General features: G+C 41.5%; 1 protein-coding gene across 4 annotated transcripts in view; it reads left to right on the forward strand.

The window, feature by feature from the left end:
• Memo1 (mediator of cell motility 1) overlaps positions 1–23,288 on the forward strand; it is a 102,672-nt gene that overhangs the window by 21,175 nt on the left and 58,209 nt on the right. For all 4 annotated transcript variants that reach the window (XR_003835272.2, XR_003835270.2, XR_003835271.2 and 1 more), the window contains one exon: positions 20,980–21,061. Coding sequence is in view for 1 of the 4 variants with exons in the window: in XM_021186335.3 (XP_021041994.1) it covers positions 20,980–21,061 (82 nt within the window). In the remaining 3 variants the exon portion in view is untranslated. The remainder of the gene's footprint in view (positions 1–20,979; positions 21,062–23,288) is intronic.

The raw sequence follows: 23,288 nt of genomic DNA on the forward strand, positions 1-23,288 counted from the left end.
ATATATATATATTTGATATTTTGATATATTTTTACATATATATATGTATATATATATATGTATATATAAAGAAGTAAATGGAAAAAGAGGTTAGGGATGTGCTTCAGTAGTAGAGGGTATTGCTTAGTATTGGTGAGACACAGGATTGAGTTTTCATCATTGAATAAACAAACAAAAACATCAGTAAACCAAAACCCAGACCCCTTCTGTGTCTTTTCAGACAAGTCTTGCTATGTAATCCAGGCTGGCCTTGAGTTTTGGATTCTTAGTAATCCTCCTGCCACAGCTTCTTGAAAAGCTGGGATTATAGAAGTGTGTCATCATGCCCAGCATTTTCTTCCTTGAGTGCTAAGGATTAGATCTAGGGCCTTGTCCATACGGTGTGTAGTAGTTACTTTTTTTTTTTTTTTTTAAGATTTATTTATTATATGTAAGTACACTGTAGCTGTCTTCAGACACTCCAGAATAGGGCGCCAGGTCTCGTTGCGGATGGTTGTGAGCCACCATGTGGTTGCTGGGATTTGAACTCTGGACCTTTGGAGGAGCAGTCGGGTGCTCTTACCCACTGAGCCATCTCACCAGCCCTAGTAGTTACTTTTTGTTGGCTGTCATAAAGTACCACAGACAAAAGCAACTTATGAAATAATTTATTTTAGTTTACAGGTCCAGAGGGACAAATTATAATGGTGGGGTTTGAAATTGCAATAGAGGAAGGAAGCCAGGATGTCATATTTTCAACATTAGATATGAAGCAGAGAGAAAGAAAAGGAAGTGGGATGAGGCTGTGTACTCTCAAAGCCCATTCCTAGGCACATGCTTCCTCTACCAAAGCTACAACTTCTAAGGGTCCCATAACCTCCCCAAACAGCACCACCAATCAGAGGTCAAAGTTTTCATATATTCGAGTCTGTGGGGGACATTTCTCATTCAAACCACCACATAGGCAAGCATTTTACCACCAAACTACAATCTTAGTTCTTTAGATCTCTTAAAATTCTCCCCTCCCCTCCCCTCCCCTCCCCTCCCCTCCCCTCCCCTCCCCTCCCCTCCCCTCCCCTCCCCTCCCCTCCCCTCCCCTCCCCTCCCCTCCCCTCCCCTCCCCTCCCCTCCCCTCCCCTCCCCTCCCCTCCCCTCCCCTCCCCTCCCCTCCCCTCCCCTCCCCTCCCCTCCCCTCCCCTCCCCACATAGTTCTGTCTCTCCTGAAACTCACTATATAGAGGAGGCTGGGCATGACCTGCCTCTGCCTCTCAAGCGCTGGCATTAAAGGTGTGTGCGACTACACCAACTAAAACTCTTTTTTGTAGTAGTTACCAGCTTTTTTTTGTCCCTTCATGTATTTAAAAAATGTTAAATTATTTATGTGTATCTCTGTGTGGGCAGACGCACATGAATATGTTGGTTTTCCTGAGCTGGAGTTACTTACAGTGCTGGTGAATTACCTCATGTTGGTGCTAAGAACCACATGTGGGTCCTCTTTTTTTTTTTTTTTTTTTTTAAACTATGGAATAGAGTTTATTTAGGGCATGGGGAAGGGAGTTGAGGGAGTAGAGACAGGGAAAGGGAAGTTGGGGGAGAGGCCTCCATGAACTGATGGAGGGTAGGGGAGGTGAATGGGGAGAGAAGGGGCAGGAAGGGAGGAGGGTAAGAGGGTAAGAGAGTAAGAGAACGTTGAGTCTTCTTAAAGAGCACTAAGTGTTTCTAACTGCTGAGCCATCTCTCACCCATGGTTATTAGTTTATACCTTTCTTCTCAGCATACTCTGTAAGTTACTACATATTCCTTCAATTAATTACAGTGGCTTTTTTTGGTGTAATTCTCAAGGGAGTTATGGGAAGAGTAATTTATGTCACAGCTGATTATGCTATATATCCTTGCTGTTGATGGCTTCTTTTTCTTTTTTGTTTTTTGAGACAGTTTCTTTTTTTTTTTTTTTTTTTTTGGTTTTTCGAGACAGGGTTTCTCTGTGTAGCCCTGGCTGTCCTGGAACTCACTTTGTAGATCAGGCTGGCCTCGAACTCAGAAATCCGCCTGCCTCTGCCTCCCAAGTGCTGGGATTAAAGGCGTGCGCCACCACGCCCGGCTGAGACAGTTTCTTTACGTAGCCTTGTAGCCGTTGTTATGTGCATACACCTTAAATCCCAGCACTTGGGAGGGAGGCAGAGGCAGGAGGATCTCTGAGTTCGAGGCCAGCCTGGTCTACAAAGCCAGTTCCACAACAGCCAAGACTACAGATAGAAACCATGTCTCGAAAAACCCAAACCAAAAACCTGGTTTTCTAGATACCTTTCTTCTGTTGTACACAGGATAGTAGTGAGACAACTAGTTCTTTTTTAATGGCTTTTATTTTATAACTTGAGGTGACTTAGTATTGTGTGCTGTCTGTCTGTTTTCCTTTAGAATTTACCTGCATGGGGACATAAACTTGCTTGTCTTGATGGCTGGCGTTTGCATAACTGGAAACAGCACTGGTATATCATAGGCATTTATGAAACCTATTTAATAGGTTGACACATGAGTGAAGAGTGTATTTGGAAGAAAATGATTCTGGTTTTAAAAGGTGACATTACAACTATCAGTTTTGTATTCTCAGTATCCAAAATGCCCAGATATCAGTAAAGGCAACAGTTATATATTTACCAATAATTAAAGACTTAGCAATTTTGTTCTGTCTGTCTGCCTGCCAACCTGCCTGCCTGTCTGCCTGCCTGCCTGTCAGTCAGTCAGTCAGCTGGAAAGTTTGATTAGTGTTTAAGAGCACTTGTTCTTGCCAGAGAATCCATGTTTGACTCTTGCCACCCACATGGAGGCTCATAACCATCTTGTAACTCTAGTCCAGGGGACGCCCTCTTCTGACTTCCTGGGCCACTAGATATACACATAAAAATAATAAAGAAACTAAAAAATAGTACCATTAACTTGTTTATTTTTGATCTCATCAGTTTTTATACTTAGTACTTTTGTTTTAGAATCTGGCCCAGGGTACCATACTACATTAATAATCATGTCTTTAATCTCTTCTTACATGGACATTAATCTTTTTTGTTTTCCATGGATGACACATTTTTGGAGAGGTGTGTGAGTGTGTGTGTGTGTTTGTGTTTGAGACAGTATCACATCATATAGACAAGGTTGTACTGGGATTTTATAGGTACTTCAGGCTAGCTTTGAACTATGTTTCTACTGTTCCAGCTACCTCACTGCTGGGATTACAGGCATGTACTGTCTTGCCTGAATAAAATTCTAAGAGTTATTTTTAAGTATTTTACAAAATGCTGGAGGAGGTTCTTCTGCGTCCCCCCCCCCCCCCCCATGATTAGGTTGGAGTTGTAGATTTTGGGAATAAATACTAAAGAGGCAAATTGAGTTAATTATATTTTGGTGATGCATGGTATAAACCTTGGTGAAGTTAATCTTGCCTTTGACTGGTTTAGGTAATGAGTGTTTTTTCCATGTTTCTCTGCTGTATAAGGTGACTATCTTTCGATTTCCATATTTGGTCTTTGAATTAGTTCTGGAATATTCAAACACACTATTATGACTTTTTGACTTTTTGGTTTAACCTGTATTCATGTAAGTCCCTTTTATCTCATGTTTGTTTTTTGACAGGGTCTCTCTGTAGCCTTAGTTGTCCTGGAACTTGCGCTGTAGACCAGGCTGACCTTGAACTTGTAGAGATCCTTCTGCCCTTATCTCCTAAGCACTGGGCTTAAAGACTTGTGCCACCACCTCCGAGCTGTAAGCTCCTTTTTGATGATTGTAATTTTTAGGTTTAAGAAATGTAAAATGTGCCTATTTAAAAGATCTTGGAGGGGTAGAGCCCTGTAGTGGAGATTCTGCCTCTCCTGGACCGGGCCTGAATCCCTTCCTCACTGCTTGCAACAAAACAAAACAACTTGGTGAGTTTCTGATTTCTTTTAGATCCTACTCTATCTAGTTTGTTTGTTTGTTTGTTTGTTTGTTTTTGTTTTTTGTTTTTTTAAACAATCTCTCTCCCTTCTGAATTGTTGCTTCATCTATTGCATAATTGAAGAGTAAATTTGTTAGAATTTGGTGAAACTGAATATTTGAGAATATTCAATAGACTTTTTGTCAATGTAGATGTTTTTCTCTTTTGGCTTGTGGCGTTCAAGATTGACAGGTAACACAGTATTTTAGAAAATTAGGCTAAATATCGCCAGAAATCACATCTGTCAAGTGATTGTTTTTAACATCTGAAAATATAGAATAACACTTTGAGAGATACTTGATGCTGTAAGTCAGAGAGAGAGAGAGAGAGAGAGAGAGAGACAGAGACAGAGACAGAGACAGAGACAGAGACAGAGACAGAGAGGGGGGGAGGGAGAGAGAGTGTGTGAGAGAGTTGCTGTGGAAAAGAAGAACTGAGCTCTTAGCTGCTGCATCATGAGGTGTCTGCCAGTGTGGTTAAGGAAAAGAGCAGTCACTTAGGAAACTGGGGATCCTTAACTACTACACTGCCCGGCGGGGATGAAAAGGGGGGATGGGAGAGATGACCCGCATCCTCCAGAGCTCGTGGAGACTGGATGGGGTGGCGGAACGGGGTGGTGTTAGAGGGTGGACTCGGGAGATTGCTGCGGGACCCATGGAACCAGAATGGGCAGTGCTAGGCTTAGGCCTCGGGACCACGCTCAGTGGGGGTGGGGAAGGCACAGTCTTGGCTCTGACTCAGGCGCCACAGACCTCTGGGTACCACGGAAGAGTCAGCTCAGGGGTCTCTGGTCCGCATGGAGGCCAGGAACTACAAGCTCTCAGTCTTGGGCATCCCAGAGCCATTGGATGTTGTGGCTGGATGTCTTAAAAGAGCTGAGAATGAAGTGGGGGCCCCCAGGGGCAGCTTGGTCAGCCCCAGGGCTGAAGGAAGAAGGGGTAGGGGGAGAAGGCGCTGCTGGGTGGTTCCTGTACAGGCACGAGTCCTTGGTCTGCTCTGGCGGCTGGAAAAGCTGGTAGGCCTTTCTTCGGGAGATTAGACTCAGCTCTTTTGGGGAAGGCCTGGTCCATTGCTATAGCATGGGGGGTCTTGATGAGCAGAGACAGTCCATGGTTTTAGAGCTTTATTGTAGAAAAGCAGAGAGAGGAGGGGGGGCATGGCCATGTTGCTTGCTCTGCCTCTTGATCTGCTGTTGACTTTATTTAGCTCTTGTGTACAGAAAACTCTTGGGATAAAGGTGTGGCTAGGGCTGAGCCACACCACAGCAAGAAACAGGTTTTTCTAGTTCACAATCTTGGGGTTCACAGTGTGATCAAATATCCTGCGAAAGGAAGGCCTTATTTGAACTTACAATTCCAGGGGGAAATAAGAGTCTGTCACCATCATGGTGGTGAAGTATGGCACTGGTCCAAAGATTATCTCAGTATAACACTGAAGAAGACAAGGGCCGGACCAGAAAACTACAAATTTTAGCCTTGTGGTGGTGGCATAGGCCTTTGAGTCCAGGAGGCAGAGGCAAGTGGCTTTTTTGAGTTTGAGGCCAGCCTCAGCTACAGAGTTCCAGGACAGCCAGGGAGACTTAGAGAAACCTGTCCTAATCTGGCGAGTAATGAAGGGCAATTAGGGATATTCTGCAACCGATGGGATTAGAGCGATTGGGGACTAGTTTGGTTGTCAGACAGATGTTAGTGATAAGGGGGTAGCAGAACAGTTGTGACCCAAGGGAGTCTGGTACAAGAGTCCTGTCTTCCTCAGGCAGAGCTATATGTGCATAGATGGCATGTGTTTCTGCAGTCATTGGACCAATGGCAATTGCTAGTGTTAATCTTCTACTGGACTTACTGTAGAAGGCGTTGCCAGTGCATCCCTGTCACAGTACATCCCTGTCACAGTGCATCCCTGTCACAGTACATCCCTGTCACAGTGCATCCCTGTCACAGTGCATCCCTGTCACAGTACATCCCTGTCACAGTGCATCCCTGTCACAGTACATCCCTGTCACAGTGCATCCCTGTCACAGTACATCCCTGTCACAGTGCATCCCTGTCACAGTACATCCCTGTCACAGTGCATCCCTGTCACAGTGCATCCCTGTCACAGTGCATCCCTGTCACAGTGCATCCCTGTCACAGTGCATCCCTGTCACAGTGCATCCCTGTCACAGTGCATCCCTGTCACAGACACGTAATGTAGCAAGCAACTCTGAATGTTTTTCTTTTTTTTGGTCTCTCTGGCTGTCCTGAAACTCACGTTCTAGACCACAGACTCACAGAGATTGTACAGTCTCTGTCTCCCAAGTGTGGGATTAAATGCCATGTGCCCTGCACACCTCTGTGATTTCTACTACTTACAAAAAAAGTCAAAGTTTCAAATAATTTTGAAAATCAGTAAATATTTCTTGGTATCTTTTCATGATAAAACTCTATGAAATCAATAATTTTCAAAGCTTTACATCAGAATGATTATTTCAGTTTTTTTTTTCCACGAAAAGATTGTCTTTAAGTGGTAATGTTCGTATGTCATTTTTCACTTAAGCCAGTTCTCCATGATCTTTATGTATGTCCTGTTGGCTGCCATGTTGGTATTTCTTGGTTTCTTTTTTTCTGTTTTTTTTTTGTTTGTTTGTTTGTTTTTTGTTGTTGTTTTTAGTTTTTTGAGATAGGGTTTCCTGGCTGTCCTGGAACTCACTCTGTAGACCAGGCTGGCCTCAAACTGAGAAATCCACCTGCCTTTGCCTCCCAAGTGCTGGGATTAAAGGCCTGTGCCACCACTGCCTGGCTTATTTCTTGGTTTCTAAGACAGCTTGAAGGAAGCATGTTAATATCAGTTTTGCTTTCAAACTGAACTCTTATTCCCCTCGTAGGATTGTGGAATCAGGAACATAACTGGGCACCCGTTGTGTAGTCAATTAGACTTTTATCCTTGACCATGAAGTGAGAGATACATTTGCAAATCAATTTTTCTGTTCTTGCAGATTGAGAAGATAATAAATGCTGAATAAAAATAAATTTAATAAGCAGCAGGAATATTCTCTCTCTTTTTTTTCCTCTTGGAAAGGTTGGGAAGTGTCCAGGGCTACAGTTGCCAACTCCTTTCTCTTGTCTTGTTTTTTTCCTAGGGGTTGTCCTGGCAGCTGTCACCTGTCATGACAGTGGGTAGCTGTGTTTTTAACATGGAGATTGAGTTATAATGAAGTTAGAAGTAGTCTGGCAGTCACTCAGGTATTCGTTTTAGTCTAAGCAGTTTTGACAAGTCTACCTGAAAAAGAACTGGCCTACAGGCATTTTGACCTCTAAGATAAACAAGATTAGGATGTGGTAAAAATTCAATTAGGTCACTCTAGACAGTTCTAGTAACCGTGACACAAGATTATCTAGAAATGATATGTGTATGTATGTACACAGTTACAATACTTATAATTTCATATTGATACTATCTAGAGGTGCAGGATCATTTTTATTTTCTCTACCGATTGAATTAGAAGGCAGGAATTTTTGAAAGTCAAGCAAGGCTAAAGTTTATTCAAGCACTAGTTACAAGAAGAGAAGCAGACATAGTGAAAGGAGGGGATCCTGAGCTAGAGTCCCATTTGGGTGCTAGATGATGCCAGAAAGCCAGGGTTTATGAATCTTTGGATTCTTATTTTCGTTAATTAAATAATTTAAAAATAGATTCAAAGGAAGCTTACCTTTTTTTTTCTTTTTTTTCTGAGACAGGGTTTTTCTGTATAGCTCTGGCTGTCCTGGAACTCACTCTGTAGACTAGGCTGTCCTGGAACTCTACCTGCCTCTGCCTCCCAGGTGCTGGGATTAAAGGCGTGCGCCACCACTGCCCAGCTCAAAAGGAAGCTTAAGGACAGTTTTATAAGAATTTAAACTAGAAATACCAGGACAGGCAAGCTGTAAATCTCAGCAGCTGTTGGGAAGAGGAGAATAGAGAAAAGGCTACATATTATTTGAGTTAAGCTCTCCTGGAGATTAATCACATGGGGAGGAAGGGAGCTTTAGAGAAAGGCAAGGAAGCCCAAAGTACCAGGAAAAAGCATAACTGGAGTCTAGCCAGCATCCAAGGGAAAAAGACAGAACGTTGGGCTGGACAGGTGGCTCAGTAGTTAAGAGCACCTGCCTTTAATCCCAGCAGAGGCAGGCGGATTTCTGAGTTCGAGGCCAGCCTGGTCTACAAAGTGAGTTCCAGGACAGCCATGGCTACATAGAGAAACCCAGTCTCGAGAAACCAAAAAAAAAAAAAAAAAAAAAAAAAAAAAAAATAGCACCTGGTGTTCTTTCTTGCATAGGGCTGAGGTTTGGTCCCAGCATCTGGATGATGGATGACTCACAACTATAATTCCATTTCCAGGGGTCAGACATTCTCTCCTGGGCGGCATAGTAAGCACACATACATACATACATACATGTAAAATCAGACATACATACATAAGTACACACACACACACAGTCTCTCACACACACACACACAACTGTGTAGGTGGGGAAGGGAGAAGAGTTGAGTCCGGGTTATAGTATAGGGGATGAATATGATCAAAACACATTGTTACGAATTTGTCAAGGAACTAGCAAAATTAAAACAAACACTAAAGACAGAAGAAAGAACAAGGAAGAGTTGCATGTAAAAAGGTAGGCAAACCCAGCCAGGCCTCTTGGCGCTCTGCAGAGACTGCACTAGGGGTCAGTAGTTCTGGAAAGGAACAAGTACAATGTCTCATAAAAGATAGAATTATTCTGCTCATCTTTGTATCAGGCTGAAGTGGGTCCACCTCTTCAGGGGAGATTCTGCTTCCTGAGGGCTGCTCAGGTGGTTGACCGTCTCATTGGATTCAGTAGCTTGGAATGAATGCTAGGTCTTCACCTAGGCTAGAGAGATTTCATCTTCTTGATGAGAAAGACCTAGTCCCTTAATGTGCTTTACTGCGTGTCTCTTTCCTCTAATATCAACCTTAACAATTGTACCTCTTAATAAATTGTAGAATAATTTATTATAACATAGAAGTTCTGATCTGCTTAGAGGGCAAGGATTAGAACCTGGAATGGTTACCTCATAGTCATGTTATGTAGTGGGCGCACCACACAGTGCAGAATCATGCTGACATTGCTTAATATGGTATAATTATCTTTTTTTATTTTTAGCTACATAACTTTGAGGAAATATGTGTTTTTGTCAATTTGTTAAATACAAGGGGACAGAGACAACCCAATGTTGTTTCCTTTTTCAGCCTGAGGAGTTCCTTAATACTTTGGGACCTCATTTTGGCTTTAATGCTAAAAAAGAATTTCAGGACTAGTCAGTGTAATGAAATAGACTTGTTGATTTTATTAAAAGATTCTAAGATATGCTCTTATGTATGATGGTTAAGGAGAAAGAGGTGCTCAGAAAGACATACTAAATGTGATTATACTTCCTAAGACAGAATAGGGGAAAGTGATTGTCTGCCCGTCTGTCCATCAGTCCATCCATCTATCCATCCATCCAGAGTGCTGGGTGATGAGTGACCACCCAAACCACATGTCATGGTCAAGAAGAATTTGGACAAGGATATTTGAACAAGGAGTGAGCTGAGCAAATGTAGACTTGTTCAGGAAAGAGGAGGCAGAAATGAGGATGGGAGAAGTTCCAAGAGAATACCAGTGGCCTTCTAAGGGCCTGAGGCAGAACTGAATGGAGACTGAAGTACAATCTTTATTGACGCTGGTTATTATTATTTTTTTTAAATCATAGAATCATGCTGACATTGTTGTTACGAGTATTTTGCTTGTATATATGTAAGTTTATCATGTGTGCAGTTCCTACAGAGGCCTGAAGAGGGCACCGGATCCTCTGGAACTGGATTTACAGGTGGCTGTGAGCTATCAGATATGGGTGCTGGGAACTGAACTGAGGCCCTCTGCAAGAATAGAAAATGCTTTAAACCACTGAGACATCTCTCCAGCCTGTCCTGAGACAGGTCAGCTTTGAGCTTATTGTAGGGTCATGCCCAGTCTCGGGGGAGAAATTGTAGTCTGTCTTCCATTCCATCTTTAAAATTACATTTGTTTATTGATGTGTATGTGTGTGGGTTTCACATGCCGTGGTGTGTATTTAGAGATCAGAGGATATCTTGTAGGAGTTGATTCTCTTTTTAACCACATGGGTCCTAAGGATTAGACTAGGTTGTCAGGCTTGCTGACAAACACCTTTCCCTATAGAGTCATCTCACTGGCCTCCTTTTCCTTTTTAAAAACAAGTTTAAAAGGTGGCTGTGGAGATGCCATAAGTAAAATTATACTATGATAATGTAAGACCAGAGGGCACTAGGGCTGTCCAGGTGTGTGCATGTTCCTGTGCCTGTAAGTTAGATATTGAAGCTCTGTAGCTGAAAAGGGAGAAAGGCTGTAAGCAGTTGTTGATTGTGTTGAAATGCTTGTTTGTTGGTGAGAGACGTTGACTAAAGAGTTCCATCCTTGGGATTTGATTTAACTCATTATGGATAGGCTTAAATGGGGGTGTGCATTTACTTAGAGTTAATGAGAATTGTGTGTGGAATTCTAGGAAAGGGTAGAGGTTTTCCCAAGAAAAGGACTTACCCTCATTTCTCTCCTTCTGTGAGGTTTTCTAGATAGGCCATGTGTTAGGCCTGGTCCCAGGCACCTTGGGTGGTTTGGGATTGCATTAGCCTCCTAGACATCTTGGAGTTGGCTTCTCTTTCCTGTGGCTTTGAAGTCTGCCCCACTCCACTTTGCAGGCTTTTTTTTTTTTTTTTTCTTTGCCATTGAATTGAATGCCAGAGCTATATACGTTAGTTGAAAAAACAAAACAAAACTATGCTTGTAGCTGGATTTCTGAGTTCCAGGCCAGCCTGGTCTACAGAGTGAGTTCCAGGACAGCCAAGGGAACACAGAGAAACCCTGTCTCGAAAAACAAAACAAAACAAGAAAATTACTATGCTTGTTTTTGTATTTGATGTTTTGTGCATAGCCTACTTTTTACTTAATAGACTTTAAGCAGTTGGGCCTTTTCTGAATTTTTCCGTATGACAGCTATTGAAGAAGAATTGAGAAAATTAAAAAGGATAACTTATTTTAAATTATGTGTCTGTGTGAGGGTGTGTGCATATGAACGCTGGTGCTTGTAGAGGCCAGAAGTGGGCATTGGATTCCCTGGTGGTTGTGAGCCATCTATCCTGTGTGCACAGAACTCAGCTCTAGTTGTCTGTAGCAAGCACTCTTATCCACTCTTACTGTCCCACTGGTGTCTATAGAAAGAGAGAGAGAGAATATGAATATGTTCTATGGATGTGTGGTAGGTATGGGGGACCAGCCACATGATGGTATAGTGTAGAATAGAGTTTATTCAGGGCATGATGAGGGGAGTTAAGAGGGTAGTAGAGGCAGAGAAAGGCAGAGAGAGGGAGAGAGTAGAGAAATAAAGGCCGGCTATGAATATATGTGCACGTGCGAGAGGGGGAGGGTGTAGGGTGTAGGGAAGGGATGGGGGAAGAGAAGAGCCCAAGAGGGCAAGAGAGGGAGGAGAGGGCAAACAGCCTCCTTTTTAGTGGGTCGGCCTACATGGCTATTGCCAGGTAACTGGGAAGGAGCTTAAACAGAATGCTACCACTGGCCCCCTGTAGTTTTGATGTCTTGTTCATATTCTAGGCTGACTTTGAATTTGGGGCACTCTTCCAGTGTCAGCTTTTAAGTACCAGTGTTACAAGTTTGAGCCATCATACTTAAGTACTTAGTTATTGTTGCTTAATTGTTGAATTTTCTGATACTGGGGAATTGAAATCAGAATCTTGTGTATGCTGAGCAAGGATATTATATATATTACCAGTCTTCTTTTCATAAGGATGTTGTCACCAGTAGCTGGCTGAGCAATATTTTCTTCTACCCAGATAGAAGTTGTGTGTAGGAAAGGGGAAATTCTTCAAATGCTGGTCTCTAAGCAGCTTTTTTTTTTTTTTTTTTTGCATTGGTGTTTAGCAACTGCAAGCTTTGCCAGTAAGGTAGCAGAAGCCAGAAGTACCCTCTCGGATTCTAGTCCTCCAGTTTCTGGATATTGGAATCCTTAACCCTATAAATGTTACAGGCCCTGTGTAGGCCTTAACTACTAAGTAGTCATTGGTATAACCCCTCAACATGGACAATGAAGACTTACTACAATTCTGTGGAAACCTGGTACCTTGCAGTATCTGTTGATGACTTCTGCACACACATATGCATGATCCTTCATATGCATGCTCCACTTTCTCTTGTCACGTATGCTCTCCTTCTGCTTTCTTCTTCCTTCCATCCATTTGAATTGTTTGTTCAGTTGCTTCTAAAGTTGTCAAGGAGCCGTGTGTCCGTAGTGTCGCCCTGCCCCCACTCTGGTGCATGCTGGGATATTTGGGGGTAGTTTGGGTATGAATTCAGGCCTGGGGAAGTGGGGGAGGGTTGTGAGCTGGGCCCTTTGGGAGCCACCCCAGAAGTCAAGAGCACAGGCCAGGACTGCCACTCTGCAGGACTACAGCTGCTTCTTCATCTGTCAGGCTTTCATTGTCAGCACCACTGCCATTCTGCTGTTTCTGCTCCCTGCTGCTGCCCCCCCTGCCCCTCTCCTCTCCCACCTCCCTCTGGCGACCAGTTCAGCCACATTACTGAAAGTAGGCAAGAAAGACCATTTAGAGAAGCATTTTATTGCGCCTAATGCTGCAGTTTTAGGGGAAGCAACACAGGAGAGTGTCTCCCAGCTGGCTCACTCAGTGAGCCTGAACCAGCTTTATAGAGCCCCAGAAGCCACCTTTGGACCCATCATACTGTTTGTTTTGGGTCATTCACATCCACTTGTTTGAACATTATCTCTTCATACTCATCATAGTCACTGAGTTGAACCAATCACCTCTATGAGGGAAAAGTGCTTCCTTTTGGCCAAAGTGGAAATGATTTCAAGGTCATCTAGATTTCACTCAGGACTGTGAAAGGAAAAATTTGGTGCAAACTGTTTCACACAATTTTGGCTGGGGCTGTGCCTTCAGGAGCCAAGGCAGTCAGCTGCAGTCTGCGTAGTTGTCTCAAGGTATCCATGGAATGTTGAGGATGGCTGTAGCTGGCAAAAGAGTAGTCTGGCTGGCTATTACTCTGACAGACAGGGTAGTGAGGGAGCACCTGCTAAGCAAGGAGTCCAGTTGCCCATCCCCAGTGCCTTTCTTTATTGTATTCATAGTCTGAAGACAGGGCTGGGGTTGGTGTGGTGTGGAGTGCACCCTTTGATCTCAGCACTCAGGAGGCAGAGGCAGCTGGATGAGTCTGTCCTGGTCTTCCAGAGCAAGTTCCAGGACAGCCAAGGGAACAAACAAATATAAACCAAAAGCAAAAACAACAAACAAACTCAAACAGTATAAAGATAAAGAACTTAAGTTAATACCGGTCCTAATCTTTTCTTAGGTTTATTTGATGAGTATTGGTGTCTGCAAGAGCAAACAGGTTCTAACAACTGAGCCATCTCCAGCCCCGCTAGTAATGATTTAATGGTTTACTAACTAAGCAGTGTACAGGGAAGGGCAGGCGCACCTCAGGCCTCAGTACAAATAGTCCTTAATTATGTATGGACTTTTACAATTTAATACAATTAATACTACTTTGTGTAGTTTGGTATAGTAGAATCATGTTCATGCTTGTACTCTGCTAATAGTAAACAGGATAGTTAGAAAGGCTGTAATTAATATGTTTAAGAGTTGCTTTGATGTCCACAGATGGAAACTGCTACCAAACCAAATGCTGGTGTTTTTAATTATACTTTCCTTAGCATGAAATACTGCTGTGAGTACTGTAGTGGATTGTTAGCATGTATTCATATTTAAAGTGAATATGTAGATAAAAGTTATACAAACTCTGACCATTAAAAATGCACTTTTTTCATCTCTAAACATAGATCCATTTGCTCACAAGTGAATAGATGAGCAGAGGTGTTAAGAGCAGGCATCCTTGTTTGATCTTAGAATAATAGAACTCAGATCATAACTGTTTTTTTTTTTTAATTTCTTTATTATATGTAAGTACACTGTGGACTTCAGACACTCCAGAAGAGGGAGTCAGATCTCGTTACGGATGGTTGTGAGCCACCATGTGGTTGCTGGGATTTGAACTCCGGACCTTCAGAAGAGCAGTCGGGTGCTCTTACCCACTGAGCCATCTCACCAGCCCGATCATAACTGTTAAATATGGTGGTAGCCATAGATTTGCCACATGTGTGTTTACCTTATTTTCTTAAAAGAATTTGAAGAAGAATGGACAGTGAATTTTATTAAGTGGTTCTTGCCTCCCAAGTATGGTAATAAATGATTATATCTAAAATTTATCTTTAAAAATTTTATGTTTTGAAGCTGGTGAGGTGGCTTAGCAAATAAAGGTACTTTGTGCATTAGCTTGGTGACTTGAGTTCAATCCTTGGAACCTATACAAAGAAGGAAGGCAAAAACCAACTTCAAAGTTGTCTTTTATTCTTTTTAATTTTTTTTTCTTTAAGATTTATTTATTATTACATGTAAGAACACTGAAGCTGTCTTCAGACACCCCAGAAGAGGGCATCAGATCTCATTACAGATGGTTGTGAGCCACCAGTGGTTGCTGGGATTTGAACTCAGGATCTTTGGAAGAGCAGTCAGTGCTCCTAACTGCTGAGCTATCTCTCCAGCCCCCCAAAGTTGTCTTTTAAACAAACACACTCTCTCTCTCTCTCTCTCTCTCTCTCTCTCTCTCTCTCTAAAAATTTAAAAATTGAAAGATTTGAGGATATTTAGATAAGTTTTAAAATTTTTATTCAGATTTTTGCTGCTACTAGATAGAAATACAAATTATTTTGTATATTTAACCTTGCTTTTTAAAATTGGAGTTTTTAATTTTTATCTTATATGTTTTACCTGCCTGTATATATGCATGTGTACCAAATGTGTGCTTAGTGCCTGCAGAGATCAGAGGAGGGCATCAGGTCCCCTAGAGCTGGAGCTGTGGATGGCTGGGAGTCACTAGCTTTGTATTTCTTTCTTTTTTTTTTTTTTTGTTTTTCGAGACAGAGTTCTCTGTGTAGCCCCGGCTGTCCTGGAACTCATTCTGTAGACCAGGCTGGCCTCAAACTCAGAAATCTATCTGCCTCTGCTTCCCAAGTGCTGAGATTAAAGGCGTGCACCACCACTGCCCGGCTTGTGAGCCACTATGTGGGTTCTAGGAATCAAACCCGGGCCCTCTTCAAGAGCAACAGTGCTCTTAACAGCTGAACTAGCTCTCTAGCCCCACATTGAATTTTGCAACCACAGGAGTATTCAACGTTTTCTCTACACTGATGGTAATCATGTTGGTACAAAAATAATGCAGTTTTAGATTTACATTATTTGCTGTCTCTATAGATATAATGTTGGTTTTCACATGATATTAATAGATAGCTTTCTTCACTGTGATTGCTAATGACCAAGGTTGTATTTCTTTTTTTGTTGTTCTTTTTTTTTTTTTTTGGATTTTTTGAGACAGGGTTTCTCTGTGTAGCCCTGGCTGTCCTGGAACTCACTTTGTAGACCAGGCTGGCCTCGAACTCAGAAATCTGCCTGCCTCTGCCTCTCGAGTGCTGGGATTAAAGGCGTGCGCCACCACGCCCGGCCAAGGTTGTATTTCTTAATACCTTAAGTTAGAGTGGTTTTCATTTGCATTTTTTTTCTGTCAACCCATTATGTCTGTAAACATTTGCACACAGAGCTTTTGATCCCTAAAAAAAGTATTTGATGCATGGTTAGCTGATTTTTTTCATAACCGCAGAATCTACTGTTGAGTGCTTTTTCTGTCTTGGTTTATGTTCGTTACAGAGTTTTGAGTGCTCGTGTGTGTGTGTGTGTGTGTGTGTGTGTGTGTAGTTGTGGTTTTGGTTTTTTGAGAAAGGGTTACCCTGGCTGTCCTGGAACTCACTTTGTAGACCAGGCTGACCTCAAACTCACAGAGATCTGCATCTGCCTCCAGAGTGCTGCGATCAAAGGTGTGCGCCCTGATACTCAGCTGCTGTTCCTGTTTTTGAATATCTCCTAATTTTGCCTTCCTTGTACTTTCCTCTCTCTCTTGAATTGCTGTGTTTTTTTATTTGTTCACAGCACCTGATAATCCAGGTATACACTCTAGAGAAGTTTCAGGTCTTCTTGTTGGTGGCCAAGGAATTGATCACAGCCACTTTTGTAGCTGAAGCAGAGACAGTTAATCACCCTGGACACTGGAGTGCCTCTCAAGTTTACCATTGGGCAGGTCTAGTATTGTTTCTGTATGAAGTTGGTTTCCAGCTTGTCTCTTTGCCTACTTTTAAAAAAAAAAATGTGTTTTGCTTGTTATTTAAATCACTTTTATCTTGCACAAGAGAATAGAAACAATGAAATTTGATAGATATCTTTTTTTTTTTTTTTAAGATTTATATGAATACACTGCAGCTGTCTTTAGACACACCAGAAGAGGGCATCAGATCCTATTATAGATGGTTGTGAGCCACCATGTGGTTGGTGGCTGGGATTTGAACTCAGGACCTCTGGAAAAGCAGACAGTGGGGTTTTTTTTTTTTTTTTTTTTTGGTTTTTTGAGACAGGGTTTCTCTGTGTAGCCCTGGCTATCCTGGAACTCACTCTGTAGACCAGGCTGGCCTCGAACTCAGAAATCCGCCTGCCTCTGCCTCTCGAGTGCTGGGATTAATGGCGTGCACCACCACGCCTGGCTCAGACAGTGCTCTCAACCACTGGGCCATCTCTCCTGCCCTTTTCTTTTTTCTATATGCTAATTTTATAAGGATTTTAACGAGGTTATCTGAACTTAGTTTCTCCTTCCACCCAAGTCTCCTACATTATTTTCCCTTCCTCATTGATGCATCTTGGTTCTATGCCCAAGAGTCTGATCTTCCACACTTTGGTTTCCCTTCCCTCCCTTCCTCTATGCCTCCTTCCTTCCTGTCTCTGAAGTAGTGTCTCTCTGTGTCCTCTAAGCTGGCCTTGAGTCCACTATTATTCTGCATAGGCTACTTTGTGATAGGATTGTAGACACGTGCTACAATGTACAGTTTCTTGATCTATTTTAATATTTGCTGCCATCATTTGTCCATCGACCATTCTGTCATTGGCTTGACCTTTTTAAATGACTCTCAAATCTATGATTTGTTCTCAGTTCCTCTTCCTGCCCCAATGATTTTTACTCTTTACCACCCGAGCATTTATTATCTAGGATTACATACTATAATTTATTTTGTCTAAAATCAGTCTTTTTAAAAATTTATCTCATATTTGATGTGTATGGTGTATGGTGTGGCTGTTTTGCCTGGGTGTGTGCCTGTGTACCATGTGAGTGCAGTGCTATGGAAACGGAAAGAAGTGTTGGGTCCCTTGGGGCTGGTATTACAGTTTTTAGCTTTTTTATGGGCATTGGGAACCAAATCCAGGTCTTTGGACGAGCAACCAGTGCTCTTAACTGATGAGCCATCACTCCAGTCCCAAAGTCTTCATCTTAGAACAATCTTTGCATAGGTAATATCTACAACATCATTGTTATCTAACTAATTTAACTAGATATAATTATTTAACGAAATAGTCTTCTGCCAGCAGAAGGTGGTGGTACCAGGGAGAATGGAGCCAATAAATGAGGACAGACTAAAGTCTCATGCAATAGCCAACTGTATTCAGAGTATCAGGTAATTAATACTCTGAGGGTTAAGAAAAACCACCTGAGTAAAGTTCTCATGAGTTCAAGCAGCTTGTGGCAAAACATGTTTGCCATAGAGGCATATAAAGGATAGTTTGAACATTCGATTGAATAGCAGCAGCAAAAAATAATGAGAAATCTGAAGCAAACTCACTTCTATCTGATACATCTGGGAGAAGCACAGAAACAGTCCAAGAACAATTTTGTGTTTTGAAGAAACTGAGGTCACAAGCCTCTTGTTTTCTTGGAGTGTTTTCACAAGCACTCATAATTCTCACAGCACTCCATTTCTGGACTGTGTTCCATTGTCTCCTCCTCCTCTTCTTCCCTCTTCCTTTTCTCTTCCTCTTCCCGCTTCTTCTTCTTACTATTATTTTACTTATTTTATTTTATTATTATTATTATTATTTTTTAAAACAGGCCAGCCAGGGTTATATAGTGAGACTCTGTCTTAGAAAGGGAGAAAAAGAATAAGTGAGTCTTTAAAAGTAGTATAGGTCACTTTAGGCTTATGTAGACTGGAGGTAAAGTTGATGTGCTCACTTATTGTTAATTTATAGATCTAATTTATGATTTATGATAAAAATCTCAGCCATAAGCCATCCAGGTATCTTAGAAGCAATTATTATAGCTTGTTGAAATAAGCTCCTTCTTGGCAGAATGCTTCACATTTCAACGTCTATTAGAGTCACCTGGAGAGCTTGTTAATTTTTTAGCATCATCCCCAGAGGTCATGCTGACCTCTGGGTATCTGGCAACATCCACACCCTTTTCTGGAGTGAACAAGTCAGGTAATATTGGTGTGTGGACCATCTCTGGACTACTTCAGGAAGAATTAGGATTCTGTAAAAGGAAAACCAGCCATGTCCTGTAATGTTAGGACATCTAAAAATCTTAACACAAGAGCAGCATAATGCAGTGTAATAGGGTTGCCTTTCTAAAGACTGATGGCAGAAGTTCTCTGAATATTAGTAACTTGTGCCTAGCAAGAAAACTCAATTACTTTGTTGTTATTGCCTGACCCAGAATTCAGATCAAGTATATACAAGACCGGTCTTTACAAAGTTTAAAAAGAGGCTGGAGAGATGGTTCAGAGGTTAAGAGCATGTTTTCTCCCCTGGCAGAGAACCTGGGTTCCTAGCACCTCAATGGTGGCTCACAATCATCTGTAACTGCAGTTCAAGGGAATCCGTGCCTTCTTAACCTCTGCAGGCCCCAAACATTCATGTGCTGTATACATACATATGTGCAGATAAAACAGACCTTAAAGAAAATGAATATATCTAATAAGAAAAGTTAAAAAGAGAGAATGGATAGATAGTGGGAAGGAAATAAGGGTAGCCGTAGTTGCTTTAAAGTGGGTCAGAGAACTGGGTTTTAGTAGAAAGAAAAATTAATTACTGTACATTAACATTTTAGTGGTAAAAGTCAAGTCCAATAGGGCAAGGTTGAATGCAAGAGATTCGGAACAGTTGTGAGAGCAGAGCTTTTAGAATCATAGTTAGATTGAGTATAGTTGTAGTGTGTATGGCTTTTGATAGAAATAGGGGAGTTTGTTGAAATAGAGAAATCAAACTCAATGGAAGGAAGGTAAAGTAGGTCTCTGAACGGAAAATGATTAGCTCCGTGACAGGGTTGCTCAGGAATTTTAGGATGCTGGACTGTCAGTGCTAAACATGGGGAAGTCCTGGGCAAACAGAAGATTGGCTGCTTTCTATCTGATCATTGTCTGAATAAGTGAAAGGTGTAATTATTTCCTAAAGGAAATGAGAAAAAGAATGAAGGAGGTTTTTGAGGTTTACAGTGAAAGAGGAAAGTCTGATTCAATTCTTGATTAAAATGAGATCAAATACACTAATGTGATGAGATTTCTCAACATGAGTAGGGATCTGACATTTTTGGAAAGCTGAAATCTCTGGTTATAGTTTAAAAGTTTAAACGTAACCACACGGCAGTGTTACTATTTAATTTAATTTGTTTATTGTGTTGGGTGTGCTTATGCCACTTTGTGTGTGAAGGTCAGGCCAAACCTTGGGTATGAGTCCTTCCTTTGTGCCTTGTTTGAGACAGGCTCCTTTTTTGCTATTTACTGCTTGCTGTTTGGTGGCTGGCCCGGAGCTTCCAGGAATCCTTCCACTGTTACCTACCAGCCCACATTGGGATCACAGACAAGTTGTGCTGCCGCTTTCTTACATGGCTCTGGGGATTCCTGCTCAGGTCCTAACATGGGTGTAGCAAGCAGTGTCTCTAGCTTCATTCAGTTGTTCAGATAGAGGTACTGTGTTAAGTGAAACGTTGGCTTTAAACTGTTGATGGAATGAAGGAAAAATGAACAGTGAGGCCACAGGAGGGGAATGATTACAGTGCTGGTTCCATTTCACCTTGGGCAAGGCAAGACGTGAGCAAGGCGGATGGAGGATGTGGAAAACGTCTGGAGGTCTGTTGGAAGTCAGTGGATTCTTAAGCTAGTAAAGTAGAAAGTAGAAAGATAGGATTTGAAGAGAGTGAGTTATTATAAATTGAACTTTTTGTAGTAATGAAGTTGTTTAGTTTGATAGTGGAATGAATGGGTATGGGTCACTGGGTGTGGGAGGTTTTTTTTTTTTTTTTTTTTTTTTTTTTTTTTTTTGGTTTTGGTTTTTCGAGACAGGGTTTCTCTTTGTATCCTTGGCTGTCCTGGAACTCACTTTGTAGACCAGGCTGGCCTCGAACTCAGAAATCCACCAGCCTCTGCCTCCTGAGTGCTGGGATTAAAGGCATGCGCCACCACGCCCGACGTGTGGGAGTTTTTAACCTACATGGATGCCTTTTCTTTTCTTTTCTTTTCTTTTCTTTTCTTTTCTTTTCTTTTCTTTTCTTTTCTTTTCTTTTCTTTTCTTTTCTTTTCTTTTCTTTTCTTTTCTTTCTTTCTTCCACAGAAGGAAATTTGTTATCTCACTTTCCATTAAATAATCCACCCATCAAAGAGACAGTTGGGTTTTGGGTTGTCTGCCTTCCTAGGCCACAGGATGTCATTTCAGTGACCAAAGAAACTGTGAAAATGCAGTACACTTAGTTACACTTTTCCATTTACTTAGAATTATTCTGCTTCCTGTTTAAATGTTACCTCAAATTGTCAAGTTTTGATCTGTATGAAGACACTTCTAAGAACTTTTACTTTGTTGCTATTCAGCCCTCTCATATGGCTTGGTAACTATCTACAGCTGGATAAACTGACACATGCAGACTGATGAGTCTATTGCCCAAGAAGTTATCTTGATACTGTGTAGGTTCAGTGACGACTTTGCTACTGTATGGTTATCTGTCATATGTTGCTTTGCTGACTCCTTTGTCCTCCTTGTCTTTTCACAGGACCTCAGCTGAATGCTCAGCTGGAAGGTTGGCTTTCACAAGTACAGTCTACGAAAAGACCTGCTAGAGCCATTATTGCACCGTAAGTTTTAGAAGTCTTTTGCTAATGTTTAGCATCTTTATTATTGATAGAAATGGGTGTATATTGGATTAACAGTTACATGTTGGGCCGGAGAGATGGCTTGGTTTTAGGGCTGTTTACTTCTCTTGCTGAGTGTAGTGCTCCTTACCTGATTTGCCTCTGGTTCCAGTTCCAGGGGATGCAATGCCCTTTTCTGGCCTTTGTGAGCATATGCAACATAAAATGAACAAATATATGTTTAAAAAAATGTGGATTGCTTGAGGTAGATACTTGACATCTGGCCTCTACTTGCAAATGTACATACATGTACGTGCAACACACCTATGTTCACACACACACACACACACACACACACACAGAATATGAGAACATCTGGGTTAATGTTTGGTATGTAAGTATTCCACTGCTAAGCATTTTATATGCCAAATACTCTGTATAATAGATACTATATTATGACTTGATGTCAGACTCCACATACCACTCAGAAAGCTGTAGTATGAAAGTTTCTCGATCCCTTGAACTTTACTTTATAGAATAGTAATTAATACCTCCTTGTAGACTTTTTATTTATTTTATTTCATCTTTTTAAAAAAGGTGTTACTGGGATCAAACCCATGTTCTCAGAGGTCAGAAGAGCATCTTGGATCCCCTGTTACTGGAGTTACAGTGGTCGTGAGCCACTATGTGGGTGCTAGGAAGCAGATTCTAGTCCTCTAAAAGCAACAAGCTCTCTTACTCACCAAGCCACATTTCTAGCCCATAACAACTTTTCTTTATGTAGGAAAACTATTATCTGATCATCAAAATTAGTAAAATTGTTGGCAACAACTGAGCTTTATGCATGTGTTTTCATTATTCCATTCATTTCTAAGTTCAAAGTTGATAGAGTGATGTTGTTAGTTTGAATGTAACATGCGATGAACAAGCCATCCATCCATCCGTCCATCCGTCCATCCGTCCATCCATCACTGGAAAGGGTTGACATCTGTAGTAGTAACACTGAATCTCTAGCCTTGAGAGAAATAGAAACACACAGTGTTCAACTGTTGCTGTATTTACCACATAACCCTTTGACTGAGGCCTTGTACTCTTGTTACTGTCTCCCCATAACTATGCTTCTACAGTCTTTGTCTGTGGTTTTACAAAATTCTATGTGTGTTGGGAGATGGTGTTCTATTTTGTTTTTTTCTGTTGCTATCATAAAACAGTGACCAAAAACAACTTGGAGAGGAAAAGGTTTGTTTTGTCTTACACTTCTAGATCAAAACCCATTCCTGAGCAAAGTCAGGGCTAAAGTGTGGAGATCATGAATGCTGTTTACCAGCTTGCTTTCTTATACAACCTAGGGACCGTCCCATGTCAGTCATTAACAAAGAAACCGTCTCACAACATGCCTACAGGCTGGTTCTATGGGTGTTGGTCTTTGACTGTTTGAGACAGAGTCTTTTTTATTTGCTGTTGCTTCATACTTGAACAGCTGGTTCTGGGCTCCTGGGACTGTATCCACCTCCAAACTTGATTGTGAACAACTGGGATTGTGTGTGCTACTGTATCTGCTTTTGCACAGGCTCTGGGCATTGATATTCAAGGCAGTACAGTTTGACACATGAGCTTTACCCACTGAGCTATCTCCTAGCCTTGTTACTTTTTTCTTGTAAGGTAGAATATGTGTTTATGTACTTGTATATATAGTTTTCTTTATAGATTTAGCTGTTGAGGAACACTTATATTGGTTCCATCACTTTGTTTGGTTTTGTGAATAGTCCTGCAGTACAGGCAGGCATGAAGGCATGCCTTGTTATTGGCTTCAGGTGCCCATGGGCCTACTGGATTTGTTCATTACTTTTGTTTTGTTTGCTTTGGTCTTTATGAGGCAGGATCTGGATAGCCTGGAATTCACCATGTAACCAGACTGACCTTTAACTCGAGGTCTGCTTGCTTCTGTTCTGTTGTACTGGGATTCATGCATGTACCATCATGTCCAGCCCTCCATTCTTTATTTTTGCAACCATAGCTTGTTTATAGGAATTCAGTATCATAGAACTTAAAAATCAATAGGCTACATAGAATTTATAATAGAGTATTACATATTTTATCATTATTCATAAATTGTGATACTTCATTGTAGAAAAGCTTATGTACATATGAATGCATAGTTTTTATTTCCTTTAGAATTAGTTGTTAAAACATTTATCCCATGGAGGTTATACTATCCACCAGTGATTTA

Source organism: Mus caroli, unplaced genomic scaffold, assembly GCF_978045245.1.
Source record: "Mus caroli unplaced genomic scaffold, Mus_caroli_1 scaffold_18, whole genome shotgun sequence".
Classification (NCBI taxonomy): domain Eukaryota; kingdom Metazoa; phylum Chordata; class Mammalia; order Rodentia; family Muridae; genus Mus; species Mus caroli.